The sequence below is a fragment of the Eubalaena glacialis genome, chromosome 2 (genome assembly GCF_028564815.1).
Source record: "Eubalaena glacialis isolate mEubGla1 chromosome 2, mEubGla1.1.hap2.+ XY, whole genome shotgun sequence".
NCBI classification, from domain to species: Eukaryota; Metazoa; Chordata; class Mammalia; order Artiodactyla; family Balaenidae; genus Eubalaena; species Eubalaena glacialis.
Window position 1 is genome coordinate 101,238,345 of NC_083717.1, and position 26,304 is coordinate 101,264,648.

The 26,304-nt window shown below is 35.9% G+C and overlaps 1 protein-coding gene across 1 annotated transcript in view; it reads left to right on the top strand.

Moving 5' to 3' along the window:
- FAM227B (family with sequence similarity 227 member B) overlaps positions 1–26,304 on the top strand; it is a 263,913-nt gene that overhangs the window by 15,787 nt on the left and 221,822 nt on the right. The window contains exons 2-6 of the mRNA XM_061180326.1: positions 5,921–5,974; positions 8,261–8,492; positions 20,729–20,796; positions 25,451–25,486; positions 25,953–26,057. Coding sequence (XP_061036309.1) covers positions 5,924–5,974; positions 8,261–8,492; positions 20,729–20,796; positions 25,451–25,486; positions 25,953–26,057 — 492 coding nt within the window. The 5' untranslated portion in view covers positions 5,921–5,923. The remainder of the gene's footprint in view (positions 1–5,920; positions 5,975–8,260; positions 8,493–20,728; positions 20,797–25,450; positions 25,487–25,952; positions 26,058–26,304) is intronic.

A 26,304-nucleotide genomic window follows, 5' to 3' on the forward strand; every position in this document is an offset into this window, starting at 1 on the left:
TTTACTGGTTTTGTATTTTCATTTCATTGACTAATGCTTATATCTTTTTTATTCATTTTTCTACTTATTTTTAAATTCTTCTCAGTTTTTTTAGCTTCCTAAGCACTGTGTTTTCTTCTAAGCATAGATTTAGGTGTATCCCACAAATTTTAATACATTGTGTTTTCATTATCTTTCATTATCATTCAGTTAGAAAACTTTCTAATTTTTCTTATTATTTCCTCTTTGAGCTAGAAATGGATTATTTAATATTCAAGGATTTCCTAAATGTCTTTTTGTTACTATTTTCTATTGTTGTCAAAGAACACACTCTGAATGATTTCAATTATTTGAAATTTTTGAGACTTGTCTTATGGTACAGCATAGGTCCATTTTGGTGAAGGTTCCATGTTCCATTACTTAAAAAGATTGTGGGACTTCCCTGGTGGTGCAGTGGTTAAGAATTCACCTGCCACAAGAATATACAGTGGAGAAAAGACAGCCTCTTCAATAAGTGGTGCTGGGAAAACTGGACAGCTACATGTAAAAGAATGAAATTAGAACACTCCCATACACCATACTCCCTAAAACCATAATTCAAAAAGAGTCATGTACCTCAAAATGGATTAAAGACCTAAATGTAAGGCCAGACACTATAAAACTCTTAGAGGAAAACATAGGCAGAACACTCTATGACATATATCACAGCAAGATCCTTTTTGACCCACCTCCTAGAGAAATGGAAATAAAAACAAAACAAAAAAATGGGACCTAATGAAACTTAAAAGCTTTTGCACAGCAAAGGAAACCATAAACAAGATGAAAAGACAACCCTCAGAATGGGAGAAAATATTTGCAAATGAAGCAACTGACAAAGGATTAATCTCCAAAATTTACAAGCAGCTCATGCAGCTCAATATCAAAAAAACAAACAGCCCAATCCAAAAATGGGCAGAAGACCTAAATAGACATTCTCCAAAGAAGATATACAGATTGCCAACAAACACATGGAAAGATGCTCAACATCATTAATATTAGAGAAATGCAAATCAAAACTACAATGAGATATCATCTCACACTGGTCAGAATGGCCATCATCAAAAAATCTAGAAACAATAAATGCTGGAGAGGGTGTGGAGAAAAGGGAACCCTCTTGCACTGTTGGTGGGAATGTAAATTGATACAGCCACTATGGAGAACAGTAGGGAGGTTCCTTAAAAAACTAAAAATAGAACTACCATATGACCCAGCAATCCCACTACTAGGCATATACCCTGAGAAAACCATAATTCAAAAACAGTCATGTACCACAATGTTCATTGCAGCTGTATTTACAATAGCCAGGACATGGAAGCAACCTAAGTGTCCATCGACAGATGAATGGATAAAGAAGATGTGGCACATATATACAATGGAATATTACTCAGCCATAAAAAGAAACGAAATTGAGTTATTCATAGTGAGGTGGATGGACCTGGAGTCTGTCATACAGAGTGAAGTAAGTTAGAAAGAGAAAAACAAATACCGTGTGCTAACACATATGTATGGAATCTTAAAAAAAAAAAAAAAAATGGTCATGAAGAACCTAGGGGCAAGACAGGAATAAAGACGCAGACCTACTAAAGAATGGACTTGAGGATATGGGGAGGGGGAAGGGTAAGCTGGGACAAAGTGAGGGAGTGGCATGGACATATATACACTACTAAATGTAAAATAGATAGCTAGTGGGAAGCAGCCACATAGTACAGGGAGATCAGCTTGATGCTTTGTGACCACCTAGAGGGGTGGGATAGGGAGGGTGGGAGGGAGGGAGACGCAAGAGGGAAGAGATATGGGGATATATGTATATGTATAACAGATTCACTTTGTTATAAAGCAGAAACTAACACACCATTGTAAAGCCATTATACTCCAATAAAGATGTTAAAAAGAAAAAGAATCCGCCTGCCAATGCAGGAGACATGGGTTCGAGCCCTGGTCCGGGAAGATCCCACATGCCATGGAGCAACTAAGCCCATGTGCCACAACTACTGAGCCCGCGTGCTGCAGCTACTGAAGCCCGTGTGCCCTAGAGCCCATGCTCCGCAACAAGAGAAGCCACCACAATGAGAAGGCCGAGCACCGCAAGGAAGAGTAGCCCCCGCTCACTGCAACTAGAGAAAGCCCACACACAGCAACAAAGTCCCAACGCAGCCAAAAATAAATAAAATAAATTAAAAAAAAAGATTGTGTATATTCTACAGTTGTGGGGTATAGTTGTTCTATAAATGTCAATTAGGTTAAGTTCCTTGATAATGTTGTTCAGATCTTTTATCTCCTTACTGATTTGTGTGTGTATGTACTTGATTCATTAGTTACTCAAAGAGATTTTAAAACCTATTGCCTATTATATGATCAGACCCCTCAAGATGGCTGCTCTCTTCCTCTTTATATATCCCCTGCTGGACCAGCCCCTTCCCCAGCCAGTTATTATTCTAATCCTTACACCAAAACAGCTCCACCTGCTAGTTTATCAAAGAGAAACATCTGCCCTCATTAACCGGAGGGGCTGTGAAGGACCCTCCTCTGCCGGTTTCCCCGGTAACTGATGAGCCAACCTGATGTTAATTGCCCCTATAAATAGTAGCCTCCTTTTCCCGGAGTGGGAAAGATTGTTGCTGTGTCCTGTCTGCCATGGGAGGTGAGGTGTGGCTCCAGGCCTTTGGACTTGTAAGATTTCCTATCAAACTATTGATGTCTCTGTCGCTGTTTTCAGGTTCTTTCTTCAGTCTTGCAACTGAGCAATTACAAGGCTTTCAGGCCTGTGAGGTGCAACCCAACACCTATATTAACCTTTAGTTTTATCAACTTCTGCTCTTTCTTTTGAAGCTCTTTTATTAGATGCAAATGCATTTGGCATTGGTATGACTTCTTAATGGAGTGACCTTTTATCAGTGTGAAATAACCTTATTTATATCTGGTAATACTCCTTGTCTTAAAGTCTACTTTGATATTAATATAGACACAGTTTTCTTATGTTTCGTATTTGCATGGTTCTAGAAATCCCGGTCGCTTCTTTTTTAGAATTTCTGTTTCTCTTTAAATACTCCATGTCTTCATGCACTATAATCCAACCTATATTTTAAAATCTTTAATGTATTTATAATAGCTGTTTTTAAGTCCTTGATGCTAATTACAATCACTGGATTCTCAGTGAATTGGTTTGTATTGACTGCATTTTCTTTTGATTATGGATCCCATTTTCCTTCTTTGTACGTCTTGAAATTATATTGTGTATTAGACATTATGTGGAAAAAATTGTGGAGGCTGAAGTTTTAGTTTTAGTTTTGAGAGCGCAAGCCTTTTTTCTCTCCTTAGTACTTCAAGTGAGAGGCTGATTTTTTTTTTTTTTTTTTTTTAAATACTCCTAGATTTGAGTTGGGCTTTAGGGTTGGCTGCAGCTTTAATTAGATTGAGTTAACTTGTGACTAACCCAAATTCCAACCTCCCTCTTCACAGCCACCTGTTATATCTTGTCAATGTTGAGTTGGTACACGTGTGGAATGAAGTTTTAGATATTATTGGTTCACCTTTGTACTCAATTCTGTCTGGGCTTCTGGAACCCAAGTACTATAAGAATGTGTTGGCTTACATAAGTTATGTATCTTTCCAGCTCCTCCTCTTCTGCTGCTTTTCTAACAAAACTGATAAGTAAGACTTGGGGGCCGGAGAAGGGATTGTTTGGTAGAGTCATTTATTCTTTCATTTGGGTATCTTTCAGACGCTGGTTCATTCCCCAGCTCATGCTGACTCTTGAGGCCCAGCTGATTTCTCTTCATCTCTTTGAAGTTACTGCCCCATGGCAGGCCAACTCTTCCCTCAGTGTATGCACAGAGCTCACTGTTGGGTAAGGAAGCTGCCACAGCTTTATGCTCACTTATAAAGGAGATGTTCCTCTCTGAATTTCAGGTCATCAAGGATTACAGGGAGGGCGGCTTCATGGGCTTGCAAGCTGTGCAGTTGCATAGGACCTACTGATTAGAAGGACCCTATACTAGGTTTAATAGTCTGATGTTACCACCTTAAAATTCTTATTTTTTGAACAAGGGACTCTGAATTGTCACAAATGATGTAGTCCTGCTTACTGGCATCCACCACTTTTCACTAACCCCATAGAAAAGTAAGATTTTTATTTGGTCTGGGATTTTCATATTGTTACCATGGAAGCATCGGTGTTTTTGCATCCTTCTACATCCTACCAAGGTCATAAGTCTGTTTAATTTATGCCTCAGCTCCTTTTAACTTCCCCCCTGGAGAACTCTGGGATTGTGTATTGAAATTATCTGAAACTTTCCTATGGAAGTTTCACTTCTTCAATTCCTTTTTCTAATTCCCTTTAGTTGAAATGTGGGTGTTTTTAGGGCTTTGTACTAGAAGTGGTTTGACAGCCGTTACAAAGGGGAAAAAAAGGTAACATTTAAATTGTTTTAAATCGGTTCCTTTGTATTCTGTGCATTTCAAAATATACTGATAGCTTTCTTCTGGTGAAATTGCTATACTCACTATCCCTGAAGATTATACTGTGAGCATTTTTTTTGTCTCTAAGCATTCTGTGCACACCATCTCTTATTTCTTACTCTTCTCAATTTGGCTAGGCCTAGAGCCTGTGTTTTCCATAAAATTTCTTGACAGCTCTGTGCATCTTTGCTTCTGTACACTTGTTTTTTATAATGACTGTCACATATGCCCTTTATTTTATTATTGTATTATCTGTTATATATTTATTTATGTTCATCACATATTTTAAACAGTATTAAGACAGTGAAATATTGTATTCAACCTCAAATGTGTAGTTATTTTTGCAAAACATGGTCTTGTGATTTGTAATCTTGATCATTTTATCTTTTGATGTGAAATATGTTCTAGTAAATTAAACTATAATACAATCTTTTCAGACATGTCATCATCAGAGCATTAGGGTATTATATTAGGATATTCTGAATTCCTGTTATTTTTGCCTTCTTCTCACTGGTTTTTCATTCTCTAGAAATGGTTTTATTATTTTTTAAAATACCTACACATTTCTTTGACATTCGTCTACTCATTTATTCATTAATTTATGCACATCACAGTACTTAATTATGCACTGACCGTTGGCCAGTCACTACATGAAATTTTGACACTTCAGCAGTGATTACACTACAGTTTTTTTCCTCATAGAGATACAAATCTGCTGTTGTTACCGTAAAGAATCTTTTGGGGGGCCAAGGAGGGCTTCCTAGAGAAAGCAACTTTTAATTTGATATTTGAAATAAAAGCTAAATAGGCCAAGAATGAATTGGAGGGAGAGGGTTTGGGACAGGGGAGCCTTCCAAGCAGAAGGACGAATGTGCACACAGTCTTTAAGGCAAGGAATAGCAAGATGTCTTGATTAAAATTCATTTGTCTAATGAAAGAATACATTTTCAACTTACAAAGAAACTACTAACAAAAATGGGATTATTACTTACTACGCTGAAACATTCAAAGATTTAAATTATTTTCACCAGGTCACTACTGTGCCTTTTAAAATATTTCATCAGTAAGAGGAGAATGTTATTACATTACTGGCTCTGAATTTATTGTAGACAACATCCAAGATAGCCCAAAATATCTTGGAACTCTTGTTGGAATTGGAAATGAGGATATTCAGCAGGATTCATATGGAGCTTTTCTCCAGGAGCAGTGTATGAGAGGGAGGCCTTTTACAGAACTTGGTTTGGAGGCTCAGAATTTAAACATTGATCTCTGTCCCTTTTCAAAGTGCAAGGACTTAACAAAAGTGAATATTTAACAATATCTTACAGCTCTGAAAATTATAACTTAAGTCCAGTATCATAATGTACTTAAATAAATTAGGTGTAAGCATCAGATAAACAATCTGAATTTATGTTAATGAACAATATTGATTTTACTTCATTAGAAAATGCAAGAACCTCCAAAGAACATTGAAGAATTCTTAAAGCTTCAAAGCTTGGTGAGTAGAATATCCTGTTTTATGGGACTTTGATATGTGACTGGTGCACATATCAGTCCTCTTCCTTTAGGAAAAAATAAAAATTCTTTTTGATTGCTTATAGAATTACTTTGTCAATTTAAAAAGAAATTGTTGAGAGTTTGATTAGAATTACAGTAGGCTTTTGAAATTACTTTTAGAAACTTAGTCCTTTTAAAAAATACATTCTAAAATTATATAATGTTAAAGCTATAAAGACTTTATGTGCCACCCTCATCTATCTACCTCCTTAAATGTAATTTTTTATGTTTCAAAATTACCAATATGTTTTTTTCTGATTATGACTAAGATAGTCATTTTAGAAAATTAAAAGAAAGAGATAAGCACTGAAAAGGATAAGCATCCTAATTTTATCATTTACAGATTAATCACATATATCTCACTATTTAAAGTAGGGAAATCATAATCTAATCAGGCTGGTAGAATTTCAAGATACTTTATTCACCTCATACTGTAATTCAGTATCTTGGACAAGAATTGTGATATCTCAAGTCTGGCATAAAGGCTACCTTTTCATAAACCTTTGTGCATATTGTAAAATCTGTTCAAATTCATTTCCATTTTAGCCTCGCCCCACTTTTCCCAAATTCATTTCCATTTTAGCCTCTCCCCACTTTCCCAGTGTCCCTAACGATAGCAACTGATGACCCATAAAGTAAGGACTATGTTTTCAAATCTGGCTGTCATTCTAATTTGACAATGTTTGTCTCCAGGGAGTATATCTTGTGATCATATCTTATTTTTCTGAGATCTTTGTATTTTTGACACATCCAGATTTTAATGCTGGAAAACTTCCCCAGGTGGTTATGTGTTTTGTTTAAGATGTATGTTTATAGGATTTGGGAGAGGGCACTTATATATCTAAGTAATATTCTCTTTTTCCAAAATGGCAGGGGCATCTAGATCCTGCTGGGAAACTTCTCCAGCATTAAAAGCTGGGTATTAATCAGGTACCTGTTATCATTAGAGAATACAGTGGGTTTAGGAAGCTTTTAAAGGAAGAAAAATGGAAGTAGAATAGACCAACGCAGGTTTAAAATTTCTGATCTGCAGACTTCAGATTTATTCCCATTTAAGCTAAATTCGCAGAATATCTTACCCAAATTCCTCTTAAAGAGTTTCATCCTGTGAAAGTTCCTACTATTCCAGAGAAAGCATTCTCTTATTCACAAACCTTTAATTGTGTCAGCTGTATTTCTTTGTTTTGGTATTAAACAATTTTATTAAAAGATAAACTTAGATTTGCAAATATTAATGTTGTGGTTCCCCTTTCCTTCCCTTCATTTCCCTTTCTTTTCTTCCCTTTCCTTTTTCTCCTTCCCTTCCTGAACAATGTAGTCCTAAGGCCATTTGGTGGCCAAAACAAGGCAGCATCCACATTGGCAGGGGGAGGGGAATGTTCTGTGGTCACCCAGAGCAGCCTTTCTGAACTCAGCCACCGTGGGGGAAGGTATCCACGTGATACCACAGGTGTCGGGGTCCAAGGGGGTGAGGATGGTATTCACATGTGGCCTCGGGTGGGGAGGTAGTTCAGGAAATGTGGAGGTAGGCTATGGCCTGGTATGAGAAGTCAGAGCCTAAGCAGGATGAGAGGGGCATCCACATAGTGAAGAGTCTGGCAATGGATAGGAGAGATTGGCTACCTGAAAAGATTGATCAAATAAGTACATATATTTAAGATAATGGCAGCTAGGTTTTTCACTGTTGGAGATGGTAATCATAATATGGAAAGAGAGAAAACTAGAATATTTGGAACTGGAATTAGAGTTATCAGTATGAACTTGTGGTTTTAATTACATAGACTGAGGAACTGTTGTAGACTGAAGGGGACTAAAGACATATGATGCTTAAACACAATGTGTGATACTGAACTAGAGCCTTTTGCTATAAAGAGCATTATTGATTTAGTTGATGAAACCAGTAAACTCAGAGAATTAGATAGGAACAATGTAACAATGCCAATTTCCTTATTCTGAGGGTTTGTTTTCAGAAAATAAATGCTAAAGTATTCAAGGATGATGGGGTCATCAGTCAAGTAAGCAACTTATTTTCAGATGATAAAAAAGGGTTTTGTAAAGCATCTGAAACTTCTAAAGTTTATGTTTTTTTTCACAAATTAAAAAATTGCATTTAATAAAAAATAATGCTATAGAATAAAGCCTCAATTTCAGCTCATTGATTTTTGAACTCTTCTATTTAAATTCATTTTAAAAAATGATTTCAGTTGTATTGTCTCATTTTTTGCAGGATCATTGGCCAAAGGAAATCCATTTTGGGGATAATGATAAATTGTTATGTACTCTGAAGAAAATAAAAGAAGATAGTTCATTTACTTCAATTTATACACATCTGTGGGGAAATGTCCCGCGAGTACATGATGCAGCCATGGCCATGGAGTCAAGATTAGCAGAGTGTTCAATTCTTCTGAAAAACCATGTCTCTGAAATATTTGAGTGGAACAGAATAATTTCCAGGACAAGTAAACCTTATTTTTTATATGCGTAAAGTAATTGTCACTTGTGTGTGTGTCTATCACTGTGTGTGTGTATTCTCATACAGAATGAAATCCTAAGATATAAAATATCAAAACATAAACATAAATTTATTCAATTTTAAAACCTCTTCGTTTCAAAATGGTCCAATTTGGATTTTTAGTTGAAAATGAACATTTGGATTCAAAGAAAGTGTTGCTAGGATAAAGCCTAAAACAGTTCTGACCTTTGAGCTGGAGCAGAGGTAACCAAGTATCAGGGAAACAGGGTTGCATCAACTAATATTGTTACCAGAAACAAGCAAGTCAGCAAGAGTCAGGAGATAAAAAAAGTTAGACCTACGACCCAAAGTAAAGGGAGTGAGACTTGAACTATATGAGCTAAGTTAACCTGTGGGAAGTACCTAGCATTCACTATTGGATAACTGCAGACTGAGTGAAAAGCGTATCTGTAAGTAATGATAATTCTTACTACTTTTCAGTATTTATATAACCTTTACCTAGTTGTGTTTATTAACACTTTCACAATAGTTTTAGATACTAATGGTGATTCTTATTTTATTCTTTATTTAACGGGCAAACTTGTAATATATGTCTTTTTTTTTTTTTAACATCTTTATTGGGGTATTATTGCTTTACAATGTTGTGTTGGTTTCTGCTGTAAAACAAAGTGAATCAGCTATGTGCATACGTATATCCTCATATACCCGCCCTCTTGCATCTCCCTCCCACCCCTCTAGGTGGTCGCAAAGCACCGAGCCGATCTCCCTGTACCATGCAGCTGCTTCCCACTAGCTATCTATTTTACGTTTGGTAGTGTATATAAGTCCATGCCACTCTTTCACCTCATCCCAGCTTACCCTTCCCCCTCCCTGTGTCCTCAACTCCATCCTCTACATCTGCTTCTTTATTCCTGTGTCCCCCTAGGTTCATCAGAACCATTTTTTTTCTTTTTTTTTTTAGAGTCCATATATATGTGTTAGCATACCATATTTGCTTTTCCCTTTCTGACTTACTTCACTCTGTATGACAGACTCTAGGTCCATCCACCTCACTATGAATAACTCAATTTCGTTTCTTTTTATGGCTGAGTAATATTCCATTGTATATATGTGCCACATCTTCTTTATCCATTAGTCTGTCGATGGACACTTAGGTTGCTTCCATGTCCTGACTATTGTAAATAGAGCTGCAATGAACATTGTGGTACATGTCTCTTCTCGAATTATGGTTTTCTCAGGGTATATGCCCAGTAGTGAGATTGCTGGGTCATATGGCAGTTCTGTTTTTAGTTTTTAAAGGAACCTCCATACTGTTCTCCATAGTGGCTGTATCAATTTACATTCCCACCAACAGTGCAAGAGGGTTCCAATTTCTCCACACCCTCTCCAGCATTTATTGTTTGTAGATTTTTTGATGATGGCCATTCTGACCAGTGTGAGGTAATACCTCATTGTAGGTTTGATTTTCATTTCTCTAATGATTAGTGATGTTGAGCATTCTTTCATGTGTTTGTTGGCAATGTGTATATCTTCTCTGGAGAAATGTCTATTGAGGTCTTCTGCCCATTTTTGGATTGGGTTGCTTGTTTTTTTGATATTGAGCTGCATGAGCTGTTTGTATATTTTGGAGATTAATCCTTTCTCAGTTGCTTCGTTTGCAAATATCTTCTCCCATTCTGAGGGCTGTCTTTTCATCTTGTTTACGGTTTCCTTTGCTGTGCAAAATCTTTTAAGTTTCATTAGGTCCCATTTGTTTATTTTTGTTTTTATTTCCATTTCTCTAGGAGGTGGATCAAAAAGGATCTTGCTGTGATTTATGTCATAGAGTGTTCTGCCTATGTTTTCCTCTAAGAGTTTTGTAGTGTCTGGCTTTACATTTAGGTCTTTAATCCATTTTGAGTTTATTTTTGTATGTGGTGTTAGGAAGTGTTCTAACTTCATTCTTTTACATGCAGCTGTCCTGTTTTTCCAGCACCACTTACTGAAGAGGCTGTCTTTTGTCCATTGTATATTCTTGCCTCCTTTATCAAAGATAAACCCACGTACGTACGGTCACCTTATCTCTAGGCTTTCTATCCTGTTCCATTGATCTATATTTCTGCTTTTGTGCCACTACCATACTGTCTTGATTACTGTAGCTTTGTAGTATAGTCTGACGTCAGGGAGCCTGATTCCTCCAGCTCCGTTTTTTTTCCCTCAAGACTGCTTTGGCTATTTGGGGTCTTTTGTGTTTCCATACAAATTGTGAAATTTTTGGTTCTATTTCTGTGAAAAATGCCATTGGTAGTTTGATTGGGATTGCATTGAATCTGTAGATTGCTTTGGGTAGTATAGTCATTTTCACAATGTGGATTCTTCCAATCCAAGAACATGGTATATCTCTCCATCTATTTGTATCATCTTTAATTTCTCTCATCAGTGTCTTATAGTTTTCTGCATACAGGTCTTTTGTCTCCTTAGGTAGGTTTATTCCTAAGTATTTTATTCTTTTTGTTGCAATGGTAAATGGAAGTGTTTCCTTAATTTCTCTTTCAGATTTTTCATCATTAGTGTATAGGAATGCAAGAGATTTCTGTGCATTAATTCTGTATCCTGCTACTATACCAAATCATTGATTAGTTCTAGTAGTTTTCTGATAGCATCTTTAGGATTCTCTATGTATAGTATCATGTCATCTGCAAACAGTGACAGTTTTACTTCTTCTTTTCCAATTTGGATTTCTTTTATTTCTTTTTCTTCTCTGATTGGCTAAAACTTCCAAAACTATGTTGAATAATAGCAGTGGGAGTGGCCAACCTTGTCTTGTTCCTGATCTTAATGGAAATGGTTTCAGTTTTTCACCATTGAGAATGATGTAGGCTGTGGGTTTGTCATATATGGCCTTTATTATGTTGAGTTAGGTTCCCTCTATGCCTACTTTGTTCAGGGTTTTTTTTTATCATAAATTGGTGCTGAATTTTTTCAAAAGCATTTTCTGCTTCTATTGGGATGATCATATGGTTTTTATCCTTCAATTTGTTAATCTGGTGTATCACATTGATTGATTTGAGTATATTGAAAAATCCTTGCATTCCTGGGATGAAGCCCACTTGATTGTGGTGTATGATCCTTTTAATGTGCTGTTGGATTCTGTTGGCTAGTATTTTGTTGAGGATTTTTGCGTCTATATTCATCAGTGATATTGGCCTGTAGTTTTCTTTTTTTGTGATATCTGTCTCTGGTTTTGGACTCATGGTGATGGTCGCCTTGTAGAAAGAGTTTGGGAATGTTCCTCCCTCTGCTATATTTTGGAAGAGTTTGAGAAGGATAGGTGTTAGCTCTTCTCTAAATGTTTGATAGAGTTCACCTGTGAAGCCATCTGGTCCTGGGCTTTTGTTTATTGGAAGATTTTTAATCACAGTCTCAATTTCAGTGCTTGTGATTGGTCTGTTTATATTTTCTATTCCTGGTTCAGTCTCAGAAGGTTGTGCTTTTCTAAGACTCTGTCCATTTCTTCCAGGTTGTCCATTTTATTGGCATATACTTGTCTGTAGTAATCTCTCATGATCCTTTGTATTTCTGCACTGTCAGTTGTTACTTCTCCTTTTTCGTTTCTAATTCTATTGATTTGAGTCTTCTCACTTTTTTTCTTGATGAGTCTGGCTAATGGTTTATCAATTTTGTTTATCTTCTCAAAGAACCAGCTTTTAGTTTTTTTGATCTTTGCTATTGTTTCCTTCATTTCTTTTTCATTTATTTCTGATCTGATCTTTATGACTTCTTTCCTTCTGCTAAGTTTAGGGTTTTTTTGTTCTTCTTTCTCTAATAGCTTTAGGTGTAAGGATAGGTTGTTTTTTTGAGATTTTCCTTGTTTCTTGAGGTAGGATTGTATTGCTATAAACTTGCGTCTTAGAACTGCTTTTGCTGCATTCCATAGGTTTTGGGTCGTCATGTTTCATTTGTTTCTAGGTATTTTTAAATTTCTTCTTTGATTTCTTCAGTTATCTCTTGGTTATTTAGTAGTGTATTGTTAAGCCTCCATGTGTTTGTATTTTTTACAGTTTTTTTCCTGTAATTGATATCTAGTTTCATAGCATTGTGGCTGGAAAAGGTGCTTGATACGATTTCAATTTTCTTGAATTTACCAAGCTTTGATTTGTGACCCAAGATATGATCTCTCTTGGAGAATGTTCCATGAGCACTTGAGAAGAAAGTGTATTCTGTTGTTTTCGGAGGGAATGTCCTATAAATATCAATTAAGTCCGTCTTGTTCAATGTGTCATTTAAAGCTTGTGTTTCCTTATTTATTTTCATTTTGGATGATCTGTCCATTGGTGAAAGTGGCCTGTTAAAGTCCCCTACTCTGATTGTGTTACTGTAGATATCCCCTTTTATGGCTGTTAGCATTTGCCTTATGTATTGAGGTGCTCCTATGTTGGGTGCATAAATGTTTACAATTGTTATGTCTTCTTCCTGGATTGATCCCTTGATCATTATGTAGTGTTCTTCTTTGTCTCTTGTAATAGTCTTTGTTTTAAAGTCTATTTTGTCTGATATGAGAATTTCTACTCCAGCTTTCTTTTGATTTCCATTTGCAAGGAATATCTTTTTCCCTCCCCTCACTTTCAGTCTGTGTGTTTCCCTAGGTCTGAAGTGGGTCTCTTGTAGACAGCATTTATACGGGTCTTGTTTTTGTATCCATTCAGCCAGTCTATGTCTTTTGGTTGGAGCATTAAACCATTTACATTTAAGGTAGTTATCAATATGTATGTGCCTATTACCATTTTCTTAATTGTTTTGGGTTTGTTATTGTAGGTCTTTTCCTTCTCTTGTGTTTCCTGCCTAGAGAAGTTCCATTAGCATTTGTTGTAAAGCTGGTTTGGTAGTGCTGAATTCTCTTAACTTTTGCTTGTCTGTAAAGGTTTTAATTTCTCCATCAAATCTGAATGAGCTCCTTGCTGGATAGAGTAATCTTGGTTGTAGGTTTTTCCCTTTCATCACTTTAAATATATCCTACCACTCTCCTCTGGCTTGCAGAGTTTCTGCTGAAAAATCAGCTGTTAACCTGATGGGGATTCCCTTGTATGTTATTAGTTGTTTTTCCCTTGCTGCTTTTAATATTTTTTCTTTGTATTTAATTTTCGATAGTTTGATTAACATGTGTCTTGGTGTGTTTCTCCTTGGATTTATCCTGTATGGGACTCTCTGCGCTTCCTGTATGGGACTCTCTGTGCTCCTGGACTTGATAGACTATTTCCTTTCCCATGTTAGGGAAGTTTTTTGTTTTTTGTTTTTTGTTTTTAAACATCTTTATTGAAGTATAATTGCTTTACAATGGTGTGTTAGTTTCTGCTTTATAACAAAGTGAATCAGTTATACATATACATATGTTCCCATATCTCTTCCCTCTTGCATCTCCCTCCCTCCCACCCTCCCTATCCCACCCCTCTAGGTGGTCACAAAGCACCGAGCTGATCTCCCTGTGCTATGCGGCTGCTTCCCACTAGCTATCTATTTTACGTTTGGTAGTGTATATATGTCCATGCCACTCTCTCACCCTGTCACATCTCACCCCTCCCCCTCCCCATGTCCTCAAGTCCATTCTCTAGTAGGTCTGTGTCTTTATTCCCGTCTTGCCACTAGGTTCTTCATGACCTTTTTTTTTTTTTTTCCTTAGATTCCATATATATGTGTTAGCATACTGTATTTCTTTTTCTCTTTCTGACTTACTTCACTCTGTATGACAGACTCTAACTCCATCCACCTCATTACAAATACCTCCATTTCATTTCTTTTTATGGCTGAGTAATATTCCATTGTATATATGTGCCACATCTTCTTTATCCATTCATCCGATGATGGACACCTAGGTTGCTTCCATGTTCTGGCTATTGTAAACAGAGCTGCAATGAATATTTTGGTACATGACTCTTTCTGAATTATGGTTTTCTCAGGGTATATGCCCAGTAGTGGGATTGCTGGGTCGTATGGTAGTTCTATTTTTAGTTTTTTAAGGAACCTCCATACTGTTCTCCATAGTGGCTGTATCAATTTACATTCCCACCAGCAGTGCAAGAGGGTTCCCTTTTCTCCACGCCCTCTCCAGCATTTATTGTTTCTAGATTTTTTGATGATGGCCATTCTGACCGGTGTGAGATGATACCTCATTGTAGTTTTGATTTGCATTTCTCTAATGATTAATGATGTTGAGCATTCTTTCATGTGTCTGTTGGCATTCTGTATATCTTCTTTGGAGAAATGTCTGTTGAGGTCTTCTGCCCATTTTTGGATTGGGTTGTTTGTTTTTTTGTTATTGAGCTGCATGAGCTGCTTGTAAATCTTGGAGATTAATCCTTTGTCAGTTGGTTCATTTGCAAATATTTTCTCCCATTCTGAGGGTTGTCTTTTGGTCTTGTTTATGGTTTCCTTTGCTGTGCAAAAGCTTTTAAGTTTCATTAGGTCCCATTTGTTTATTTGTGTTTTTATTTTCATTTCTCTAGGAGGTGGGTCAAAAAGGATCTTGCTGTGATTTATGTCATAGAGTGTTCTGCCTATGTTTTCCTCTAAGAGTTTGATAGTGTCTGGCCTTACACTTAGGTCTTTAATCCATTTTGAGTTTATTTTTGTGTATGGTGTCAGGGAGTGTTCTAATTTCATACTTTTACATGTACCTGTCCAATTTTCCCAGCACCACTTATTGAAGAGGCTGTCTTTTCTCCACTGTATATGCTTGCCTCCTTTATCAAAGATAAGGTGACCATATGTGCGTGGGCTTATCTCTGGGCTTTCTATCCTGTTCCATTGATCTATATTTCTGTTTTTGTGCCAGTACCAAACTGTCTTGATTACTGTAGCTTTGTAATATAGTCTGAAGTCAGGGAGCCTGATTCCTCCAGCTCCATTTTTTGTTCTCAAGATTGCTTTGGCTATTCGGGGTCTTTTGTGTTTCCATACAAATTGTGAAATTTTTTGTTCTAGTTCTGTGAAAAATGCCAGTGGTAGTTTGATAGGGATTGCATTGAATCTGTAGATTGCTTTGGGTAGCAGAGTCATTTTCACAATGTTGATTCTTCCAATCCAAGAACATGGTATATCTCTCCATCTATTTGTATCATCTTTAATTTCTTTCATCAGTGTCCTATAATTTTCTGCATACAGGTCTTTTGTCTCCTTAGGTAGGTTTATTCCTAGATATTTTATTCTTTTTGTTGCAATGGTAAACGGGAGTGTTTTCTTAATTTCACTTTCAGATTTTTCATCATTAGTATACAGGAATGCAAGAGATTTCTGTGCATTAATTTTGTATCCTGCTACTTTACCAAATTCATTGATTAGCTCTAGTAGTTTTCTGGTAGCCTCCTTAGGATTCTGTATGTATAGTATCATGTCATCTGCAAACAGTGACAGCTTTACTTCTTCTTTTCCGATTTGGATTCCTTTTATTTCTTTTTCTTCTCTGATTGCTGTGGCTAACACTTCCAAAACTATGTTGAATAATAGTGGTGAGAGTGGGCAACCTTGTCTTGTTCCTGATCTTAGTGGAAATGGTTTCAGTTTTTCACCATTGAGGATGATGTTGGCTGTGGGTTTGTCATATATGGCCTTTATTATGTTGAGGAAAGTTCCCTCTATGCCTACTTTCTGGAGGGCTTTTATCATAAATGGGTGTTGAATTTTGTCGAAAGCTTTTTCTGCATCTATTGAGATGATCATATGGTTTTTCTCCTTCAATTTGTTAATATGATGTATCACGTTGACTGATTTGCGTATATTGAAGAATCCTTGCATTCCTGGAATAAACCCCACTTGATCATGGTGTATAATCCTTTTAATGTGCTGTTGGATTCTGTTTGCTAGTATTTTGTTGAGGATTTTTGCATCTATGTTCATCAGTGATATTGGCCTGTAGTTTTCTTTCTTTGTGACATCTTTGTCTGGTTTTGGTATCAGGGTGATGGTGGCCTCGTAGAATGAGTTGGGGGGTGTTCCTCCCTCTGCAATATTTTGGAAGAGTTTGAGAAGGATAGGTGTTAGCTCTTCTCTAAATGTTTGATGGAATTCTCCTGTGAAGCCATCTGGTCCTGGGCTTTTGTGTGTTGGAAGATTTTTAATCACAGTTTCAATTTCAGTGCTTGTGATTGGTCTGTTCATATTTTCTATTTCTTCCTGGTTCAGTCTCGGCAGGTTGTGCATTTCTAAGAATCTGTCCATTTCTTCCAGGTTGTCCATTTTAATGGCATAGAGTTGCTTGTAGTAATCTCTCATGATCCTTTGTATTTCTGCAGTGTCAGTGGTTACTTCTCCTTTTTCATTTCTAATTCTATTGATTTGAGTCTTCTCCCTTTTTCTCTTGATGAGTCTGGCTAATGGTTTATCAATTTTGTTTATCTTCTCAAAGAACCAGCTTTTAGTTTCATTGATTTTTGCTATTGTTTCCTTCATTTCTTTTTCATTTATTTCTGATCTGATCTTTATGATTTCTTTCCTTCTGCTAGCTTTGGGGTTTTTTTGTTCTTCTTTCTCTAATTGCTTTAGGTGCAAGGTTAGGTTGTTTATTCGCGATGTTTCCTGTTTTTTGATGTAGGCTTGTATTGCTATAAACTTCCCTCTTAGAACTGCTTTTGCTGCATCCCATAGGTTTTGGGTCGTCGTGTCTCCATTGTCATTTGTTTCTAGGTATTTTTTGATTTCCCCTTTGATTTCTTCAGTGATCACTTCGTTATTAAGTAGTGTATTGTGTAGCCTCCATGTGTTTGTATTTTTTACAGAACTTTTCCTGTAATTGATATCTAGTCTCATAGCTTTGTGGTCGGAAAAGATACTTGATACGATTTCAATTTTCTTAAATTTACCAAGGCTTGATTTGTGACCCAAGATATGATCTATCCTGGAGAATGTTCCATGAGCACTTGAGAAAAATGTGTATTGTGTTGTTTTTGGGTGGAATGTCCTATAAATATCAATTAAGTCCATCTTGTTTAATGTATCATTTAAAGCTTGTGTTTCCTTATTTATTTTCATTTTGGATGATCTGTCCATTGGTGAAAGTGGGGTGTTAAAGTCCCCTACTATGATTGTGTTACTGTCGATTTCCCCTTTTATGGCTGTTAGTATTTGCCTTATGTATTGAGGTGCTCCTATGTTGGGTGCATAAATATTTACAATTGTCATATCTTCCTCTTGGATCGATCCCTTGATCATTATATAGTGTCCTTCTTTGTCTCTTGTAATAGTCTTTATTTTAAAGTCTATTTTGTCTGATATGAGAATTGCTACTCCAGCTTTCTTTTGATTTCCATTTGCATGGAATATCTTTTTCCATCCCCTCACTTTCAGTCTGTATGTGTCTCTAGGTCTGAAGTGGGTCTCTTGTAGACAGCATATATATGGGTCTTGTTTTTGTATCCATTCAGCCAGTCTGTGTCTTTTGGTGGGAGCATTTAATCCATTTACATTGAAGGTAATTATCGATATGTATGTTCCTATTCCCATTTTCTTAAATGTTTTGGGTTTGTTATTGTAGGTGTTTTCCTTCTCTTGTGTTTCTTGCCTAGAGAAGTTCCTTTAGCATTTGTTGTAAAGCTGGTTTGGTGGTGCTGAACTCTCTCAGCTTTTGCTTGTCTGTAAAGGTTTTAATTTCTCCATCAGATCTGAATGAGATCCTTGCTGGGTAGAGTAACCTTGGTTGTAGGTTTTTCTCCTTCATCACTTTAAGTATATCCTGCCACTCCCTTCTGGCTTGCAGAGTTTCTGCTGAAAGATCAGCTGTTAACCTTATGGTGATTCCTTTGTGTGTTATTTGTTGTTTTTCCCTTGCTGCTTTTAATATGTTTTCTTTATATTTAATTTTTGATAGTTTGATTAATATGTGTCTTGGTGTGTTTCTCCTTGGATTTATCCTGTATGGGGCTCTCTGTGCTTCCAGGACTTGATTAACTATTTCCTTTCCCATATTAGGGAAGTTTTCAACTATAATCTCTTCAAATATTTTCTCAGTCCCTTTCTTTTTCTCTTCTTCTTCTGGGACCCCTATGATTCGAATGTTGGTGCATTTAATGTTGTCCCAGAGGTCTCTGAGAGTGTCCTCATTTCTTTTCATTCTTTTTTCTTTATTCTGCTCTGCGGTAGTTATTTCCACTATTTTATCTTCCAGGTCACTTATTTGTTCTTCTGCCTCAGTTATTCTGCTATTGATTCCTTCTAGAGGATTTTTAAGTTCATTTATTGTGTTGTTCATCATTGTTTGTTTGCTCTTTAGTTCTTCTAGGTCCTTGTTAATCATTTCTTGTATTTTCTCCATTATATTTCCAAGATTTTGGATCATCTTTACTATCGTTACTCTGAATTCTTTCAGGTAGACTGCCTATTTCCTCTTCATTTGTTTGGTCTGGTGGGTTTTTACCTTGCTCCTTCATCTGCTGTGTTTCTCTGTCTTCTCATTTTGTTTAACTTACTGCGTTTGGCTTCTCCTCTTCACAGGCTGCAGGTTCGTTGTTCCTGTTGTTTTTGGTGTCTGCTCTCAGTGGGTGAGGTTGGTTCAGTGGCTTGTGTAGGCTTCCTGGTGGAGGGGACTGGTGCCTGTGTTCTGGTGGGTGGGGCTGGATCTTGTCTTTCTGGTGGGCAAGACCGTGTCCAGTGGTGTGTTTTGGGGTGTCTGTGACCTTATTATGATTTTAGGCAGCCTCTCTGCTAATTGGTGGGGTTGTGTTCCTGTCTTGCTAGTTGTTTGGCATGGGACTTCCAGCACTGGAGCTTGCTGGCCACTGGGTGGAGCTGGGTCTTAGCGTTGAGCTGGAGCTCTCTGGGAGAGCTCTCACCAATTTATATTACGTGGGGCCCAGAGGTCTCTGTTGGTCCAGTGTCCTGAACTCGGCTCTCCCATCTCAGAGGCTCAGGCCTTCCATCAGGCCGCAACACCAAGACCTTGTCAGCCACACGGCTCCAAAGTGACCTCTCTGTGATGCTCCCAAGGTTATAGTCATAGAGCTTTGTCAAAATGAGAATCACCTGTGATAAGAGGGTGCCCTTGGCTCCTGTAGCATCTCTGAGGTGCACAGTGAGGTTGGTTCTTTGAGTTGGAAAGACTGAAAACTGGATTAAACTGGCCGCTGCAGGAAGCACTCCTGCTGCCTAGATGAAGAAGCTTTGCTCCTCATATATGTCTTAAGAATGATACTGGTTGTACTTATAAAGTATTTTCTGTGTATTAAATAAATATAATAGTTATATTATTTAGCTATTTAATATCCTTTTTTGGACCTTGAGTTTTCAAAATCTGAGAATGTGTTTAAATACAATACTATTAAATTCACTACTGTTACAATTTTCTTATTGAATTTTTTTTTTTTTTTGACTGTGTTGGGTCTTCGTTGCTGTGTGTGAGCTTTCTCTAGTTGCGGCGAACGGGGGCTACTCTTTGTTGCATTGCAGTGGCTTCTCTTGTTGCGGAACATGGGCTCTAGGCGTGCAGGCTTCAGTAGTTGTGGCATGCAGGCTCAGTAGTTGTGGCATGCAGGCTCCAGAGCGCAAGCTCAGTAGTTGTGCCACATGGGCTTAGCTGCTCTGCGGCATGTAGGATCCTCTTGGACCGGGGCTCCAAACTGTGTCCCCTGCATTGACAGGCAGATTCTCAAGCACTGTGCCACCAGGGAAGTCCCTTATTGAATTTTTAATTATTTTAATTTTAAAAAATATTTTTGAAATTATACAAGCTACATATATATAGTCGTGTGTGGCTATATAAACATATATATAGAGAGAGAGCACATGTGTATGCTTTTAAAAAATAATTTTCTGTATATTCATTGTCCTCAATGTGTAAATATCAGAGCTTGGACTCAAGTCTAGGTTATCTGACCTCAAAGCCCCCCATAGTCTTTCACTGGGCCATGCTCTAAAGTACTGCACTGTATTGAATATAAGGTGACAGTGAAACAACCAAATGTAAGTGGCTGAGCTGTTTGAAAAACATGGGCTTGTTCAGTAGTAAAGGATTAAGGTAAAACTTTGGATATAGGAATAAGTACTAAAGATATATTAGTTGGAGCATGACATTTCTAAATAGCAAAAGGAAACAGGAGATATAATTATTCAACTAAGACTGTGTGTGTCTAGCATTATGGTTGTCAAAATAGTTGATCTCATTGAATGGTTTTATATATAATCTACTTAAAGTATTTAAATTTTTTCAATTTTAAAGGCTATTTATATATTTATATGTTGTGAATTCTCATTTTTTTAAAGGTTCTCATGGAAAATTGGAACAATATAAGGCATTTGTAAGGAATTACCATAAGGAAAAGAAGATAATGGTATTGTATTTGTTTTCATCTTCCTTAAAAAATTATATTTTCACAGAAAATATAATCACTATAATTTCATAGATAAGTACTAATAACATTAAAAAATTTCCTTTTAGTCTTTTATCATCTATCTATCCCTGTGTTTTTAAAATATTTGGACTCATATTTTTCTTTACACACTCAATATGAGTGTTGGCATTTTCACATCACTACAAGTTATTTGAAGACTTATGTTTCATCCTCTGGTTATTTAAAAATTTATAACATCTTAGGGATACAGGTCCTATATCAGTCATTTTCCTTTAGGAAAAAAATAAGTTATTTTTACTGCCTGTAGAATTACTTTGTTAATTTTTTTAAAAAATCTCTTTGAGAGTTTGATTAGAATTATATTTTGAATTATTTTGAGAAACTTAGTCCTTTTCAAAAATACATTCTCAAATTAAAGCTATAAAGACTTTAAGTGCTACCACTTGTCCATCCACCTCCTTAAATGTTTTTTAAATTTCAAAATTACTTTTTATGTTTTTTTCCTGATTATGACTAAGGTAGTCATTTTAGAAAATTAAAACAGATAAGCACTAAAAAGGCAAGCATCTTAATTTTATCATTTATAAATAAATTACATATATCTCACTATTGTCATTTTCATTGTTCTTTAAAAATTTTTTAGAAAATTCAAATTAAACTGTATTTCTAATTCATTAAATGTTTTACGGAATTTTCATCATTAAATATCATTCTACATCATTTCAAAAATAAACTAATGTAATAGCCCTTTTGTTGGACGTTTAGGTTAGTTTTCATTATTCATTATTATTTACAAAGGTGCTGTGAACATATTTGGAGCTAAAAATTGTGCTTATGCATGATTATTTTCTTAATATAAATTTCAGAAGTGGAACCACATGGGAAAAATGTGAAAAGCTAAGTGTTTTGATACATACTGCCAAAATGTTTTCTAGAAAGGTGGCATCAATTTGTATTCGTAACAATAGAGTTTGTGATTGATCCCTTACCCATCCCCTTGTCAATATTTAATATTATATTTTTTAATGTTTGCAAATTGATAGGCATAAATGTTATCAGTTGCATACATTTCACTAATGAAGTTGATTTTTTAGGGTTTTATTAGCTTTTTTGTTTCTATTATTATGAATTGCCTATTTATGAACTTTGGGCATTTTTTAGCTGTTCTTCTATTTCTAAGAGCTGTTTATGCTTTAAAACTATTAACCCTTCTCAGTAGCATATGTTATACATACTTATATTACTTTCTTGGTTGCCTTTTAACCCAAAAGTATTTTTTCACTGTATAGAATTTTATATTTTCATGACTCTATAATTTTTTATTGAAATCTTCTGCCTTTAGTGCCATAATATTAAGAAAGCTTTCTTCATTACAAGATCATACATATATTCACCTGTGTTCTCTTATATTGTTCTTACAGATTTATTTTTTTGTGTTTAACTCCAGTGTTTATTTTTGTGTAAGGGAGTAAAACATAAGGATGTTATTTTAGGTCTATCAGTAGATTTGTGTGCTTTTTTTAAGATTTATTTTTTTATTGAGGTAACATTGGTTTATAACATTATGTAAGTTTCATGTGTACAACATTATATTTCTACTTCTGTATACCCTACAGCATGCTCACCACCAAAATACAGATTCTGCCTGTCACCACATATTTGATCTCCTTTACTCATTTAGCCCTCCCCACTACTCCTTCCCCTCTGGTAACCACTACTCTATTCTCTTTATATGTGTTAGTTTTTCATTTGGTTTGGTTTGTTCATTTTTTTTGGTTTGTTTTTGCTTTTGTTTTTTGTTTTTATATTCCACATATACTCACGTAAAAACGTGTGATTTTCTTCATATAAGTTCTACACATTCCCTGTTAAATGTATTCCTAGGTATCTTAAATTTTTATTACTAATGTCCATGAGATTAGTTTTCCATTATGTAATTAAATGGGTTATTGTTGGTATATAGGAAATTATTATTGGTATAGGTATATTACTCAACAATGTTACCAGTTTCTCATCTTGTCTGACTGACTCAGAAAGAATGCTAGTACTTTGCTATTAGGTACAACTTTAAATGTTTAGATAACTTTTTTTTCAGATTAAAGAAATTTACATTTACTCCAAGTTTATTAAAGATATATGGATGTGGGTATAGATGTAGATTAAATATTAGATTTGAATATAGATATCACTGTGCACAAAAACTAAAAACATCTTCATGGTTTGAAATGGAGAGGAAAATAATCCACTGTGATGATAGCAAAAGCTATTTTAAGCCTTTCATGTGTGAATGTGGCAGATTACATTAACAGCTTTTCAGAAGTTGAACCATTCTTATATTAGGATATATTTTTCATGCATTACTGGATTTGGTTTGCTCTTTGGATTTTACATCTGTGTTTGATAAGTTATGATTATCTTTTTTGGTTTTGGTATAAAAATTATACAAACTTCAGAAAATGAGTTACTTAGCTTCATCTCTTTAGTCTATAGATAGTTTGTTGAATATAGGGATATCATTTGGTCTTGATGTTTGGCAAAAGTTGCTTGTGAACTTTTCTTGATTTTATTTATATTTTGTAGAGGCAATAGGTAGGTTGGTAGAAAAGCTGTCTGGAAGTTAACAGGTCCATAAATACCAACTTGTGTAGATTGTCAAAACATGATATTCAGTGAAAAAAAGCAAGTTACCAAGTAATATGTACAGTTAATATCATTCCTTTAAATTTTAAAAACATACCGAAAGTCTGTATATTCTTTCTATATATATATACACACATATATGTAAAAGTATTTTAATGGAATTGAGGGGGTGCAAACCAAACAAATGATAGTGACTATCTCAAGGAGGGGGAACACACGGTTTGAACTAGAGATCATGGTAAAAAGGGATCTAATTTTATATTTTATTATATGTAAACTTCATATTTTATCTTAAATAGTCTTAAGCAAATACTAAAATAACAGTAATCCATTCTAGGTTGTGGGAACATCGGGACACTGGTAGTCACATTATTCATTGTGATTTCTGTATTAATTTTCAAAAGAATTTCAAAAATTCTAATGAATTTTATCAGATGACTTTCCAGGATCTATTGAAATGACCTTTAGATGAATTACACTAACAAAAGTTTTAATAATAATTTTTATTAAATATGTTTTTTGGCTGCATCGGGTCTTCGTTGCTGCATGTGGGCTTTTCTCTAGTTGCGGCGAGCAGGGGCTACTCTTCATTGCAGTGCACAGGCTTCTCATTGCAGTGGCTTCTCTTGTTGTGGAGTGTGGGCTCTAGGCACGCGGGCTTCAGTAGTTGTGGCTTGTGGGCTCTAGAGCGCAGGCTCAGTAGTTGTGGTGCACGGGCTTAGTTGCTCCGTGGCATGTGGAATCTTCCCGGACCAGGGCTTGAACCTGTGTCACCTGCATTGGCAGGCAGATTCTTAACCACTGTGCCACCAGGGAAATCCAGGATTTTAACATGAATTATTTATATTTTTGTGGTATCTTTTCCAGGTTGTATGACCAAGAACTAGTTCTGTGTTACTATTACTCTGTTCCTTGAAAAGTGTTTCTTTGCCTCCTGCAGAATAAAGCCAGGACTTTGAGATTAACATTAACATCTTTCTAAATCTGACGCCGTCTTTAATGACCAATTATATCTGTACCTGTCAAGCACACAGCCTTCTTTCTTATAATTGATCTCACTTTCCTTCTCTTTTTTATCCCTTTGCACATTTTAAAAAAATGCCAATAATGTGATCCTCTTTCATTTAGCAATCTGTAATCATCCTTTCAAATTGGTTTCCTATGTCTTCTCTTAAATAATATATGTATGTGTGTATGTGTATAAAATTTGCCTGTAAGCTTATGTATTTGGGGAGGAAATGGGTATATGGAAAATAATAAACAATATATTAACATGTTGTCTAGATGATCAAAAACTAATTTATACAGAAGGCTTCTTATTTTCTGTGTAAAGTAGTGTGGTGGACACAAAGATGTGCCTCCCAAATTCCCCTTCAAGGAAGGACCCGTTGCCCCAACTGCTAAGAGTGCTGTTAGGGGACACCCTTCAGCTGCAGCCCCTTCAAGGATTGCCTCTCACAGAGAGAATTTCCTCTCCCAAGTAAACAACCATCCAGGAGCCACTCACATACAATGACTAATCAAGTCGGAAACAGAAAGGCCTGGCAGTTTCAACCCAGTGCAGGACAACTACTATGGGTCCTTTCAGTTCACAAACTCTGCTTAGGGTCAGGGCTATTAGACTTGCATCATAGCTGACTTCTCAATCTTCTCTCTCCTCTTGCCTTCCATAGATATTGATCCCAAAGGCACTCCCAATAAACATTCCGAACACTAAATTCCACCTCACAGTCTGTTTCCCAGTGGACCCAAACTGCAATAAGTAGTTTGTTTATATTTCTATCATAGCCCTTATCTCTTTGTGTTTTGTATACGTATCTGATTCCTCTCTTGCCCTCTGACTAACTTGAGGGCAAGGAATATCTTTGCATTCCCAGCATTCTAGGCCTCAGTAAGAGATGCATACACACACACACGTTAACTGAACAAAGTTACAAAGTATAAAAATTCTTAAATTTAGAATTTTAAACATTTTATTTTAAATGTTTTCCAGCTTTCAGATGACATGGAGACAAAGAAGGATATAGAGGTATTTACAATTTCTGTTTTATGAGATTATATATCAAAAGTATTATGTGGATCTAAAAGAATTGTTTACAATAAGATAGATATAGCTATAAATTTAGATAGGGGCCCCAGGAGAGAAAGTTGGAAACAAATACAGAAGCATTCTTTTTCTGCCTAGTCCATTTCTTTATGTGTAGTGTAGCTAAAATTCTTGGTAATTTGAGCTATGTCAAAATTAGTTCTGAAGTAATTGTTTTTACTTTTAGATTTGGCATATGAATATGTCGGTGCTCTTAATTTCATAGAAACAGATCATATGAAGATTTCTCTTAGGTGGGATAAATATATTTTACTTATTTTTAGTAAAAATATGTAAAATAATTATGTTAATGAATGATAGTTAAATATCTGTCTTCTGTAGTCATATGAGACTACTCTACTGAAAAGAATGAAGTAATTCCTGTTCTGTGGTATTTCCCTCTTTCTAGGGTTGCAACTTCCCAGGATTCAGAACAAATGAGCTTACTCGACTACCCAGACATTTGAATGCTGAACGAATTTATCTTTATATTTTAAAAACCCATAACTTTGAGGTATGTAAACATTATTTTATTTTTATTGTGTGATATAATTTGAGAATATGATTTAATGAATTAGACCTTAATTTAAAGCTATGACAGAGTAGGTGTTAAGCAAGATTTAATTCTTTTGGGCATTAAGTCTGGCAGGAAAGACCAGTGACATTTTTAACGCCCTAATCTCCAGAAGAGAATGTATTAGATTCTGTGTTACTGCCTCAGGAGTCTGAGGTTGCCAGTGTGCATTGGCTTGGCATGTGAC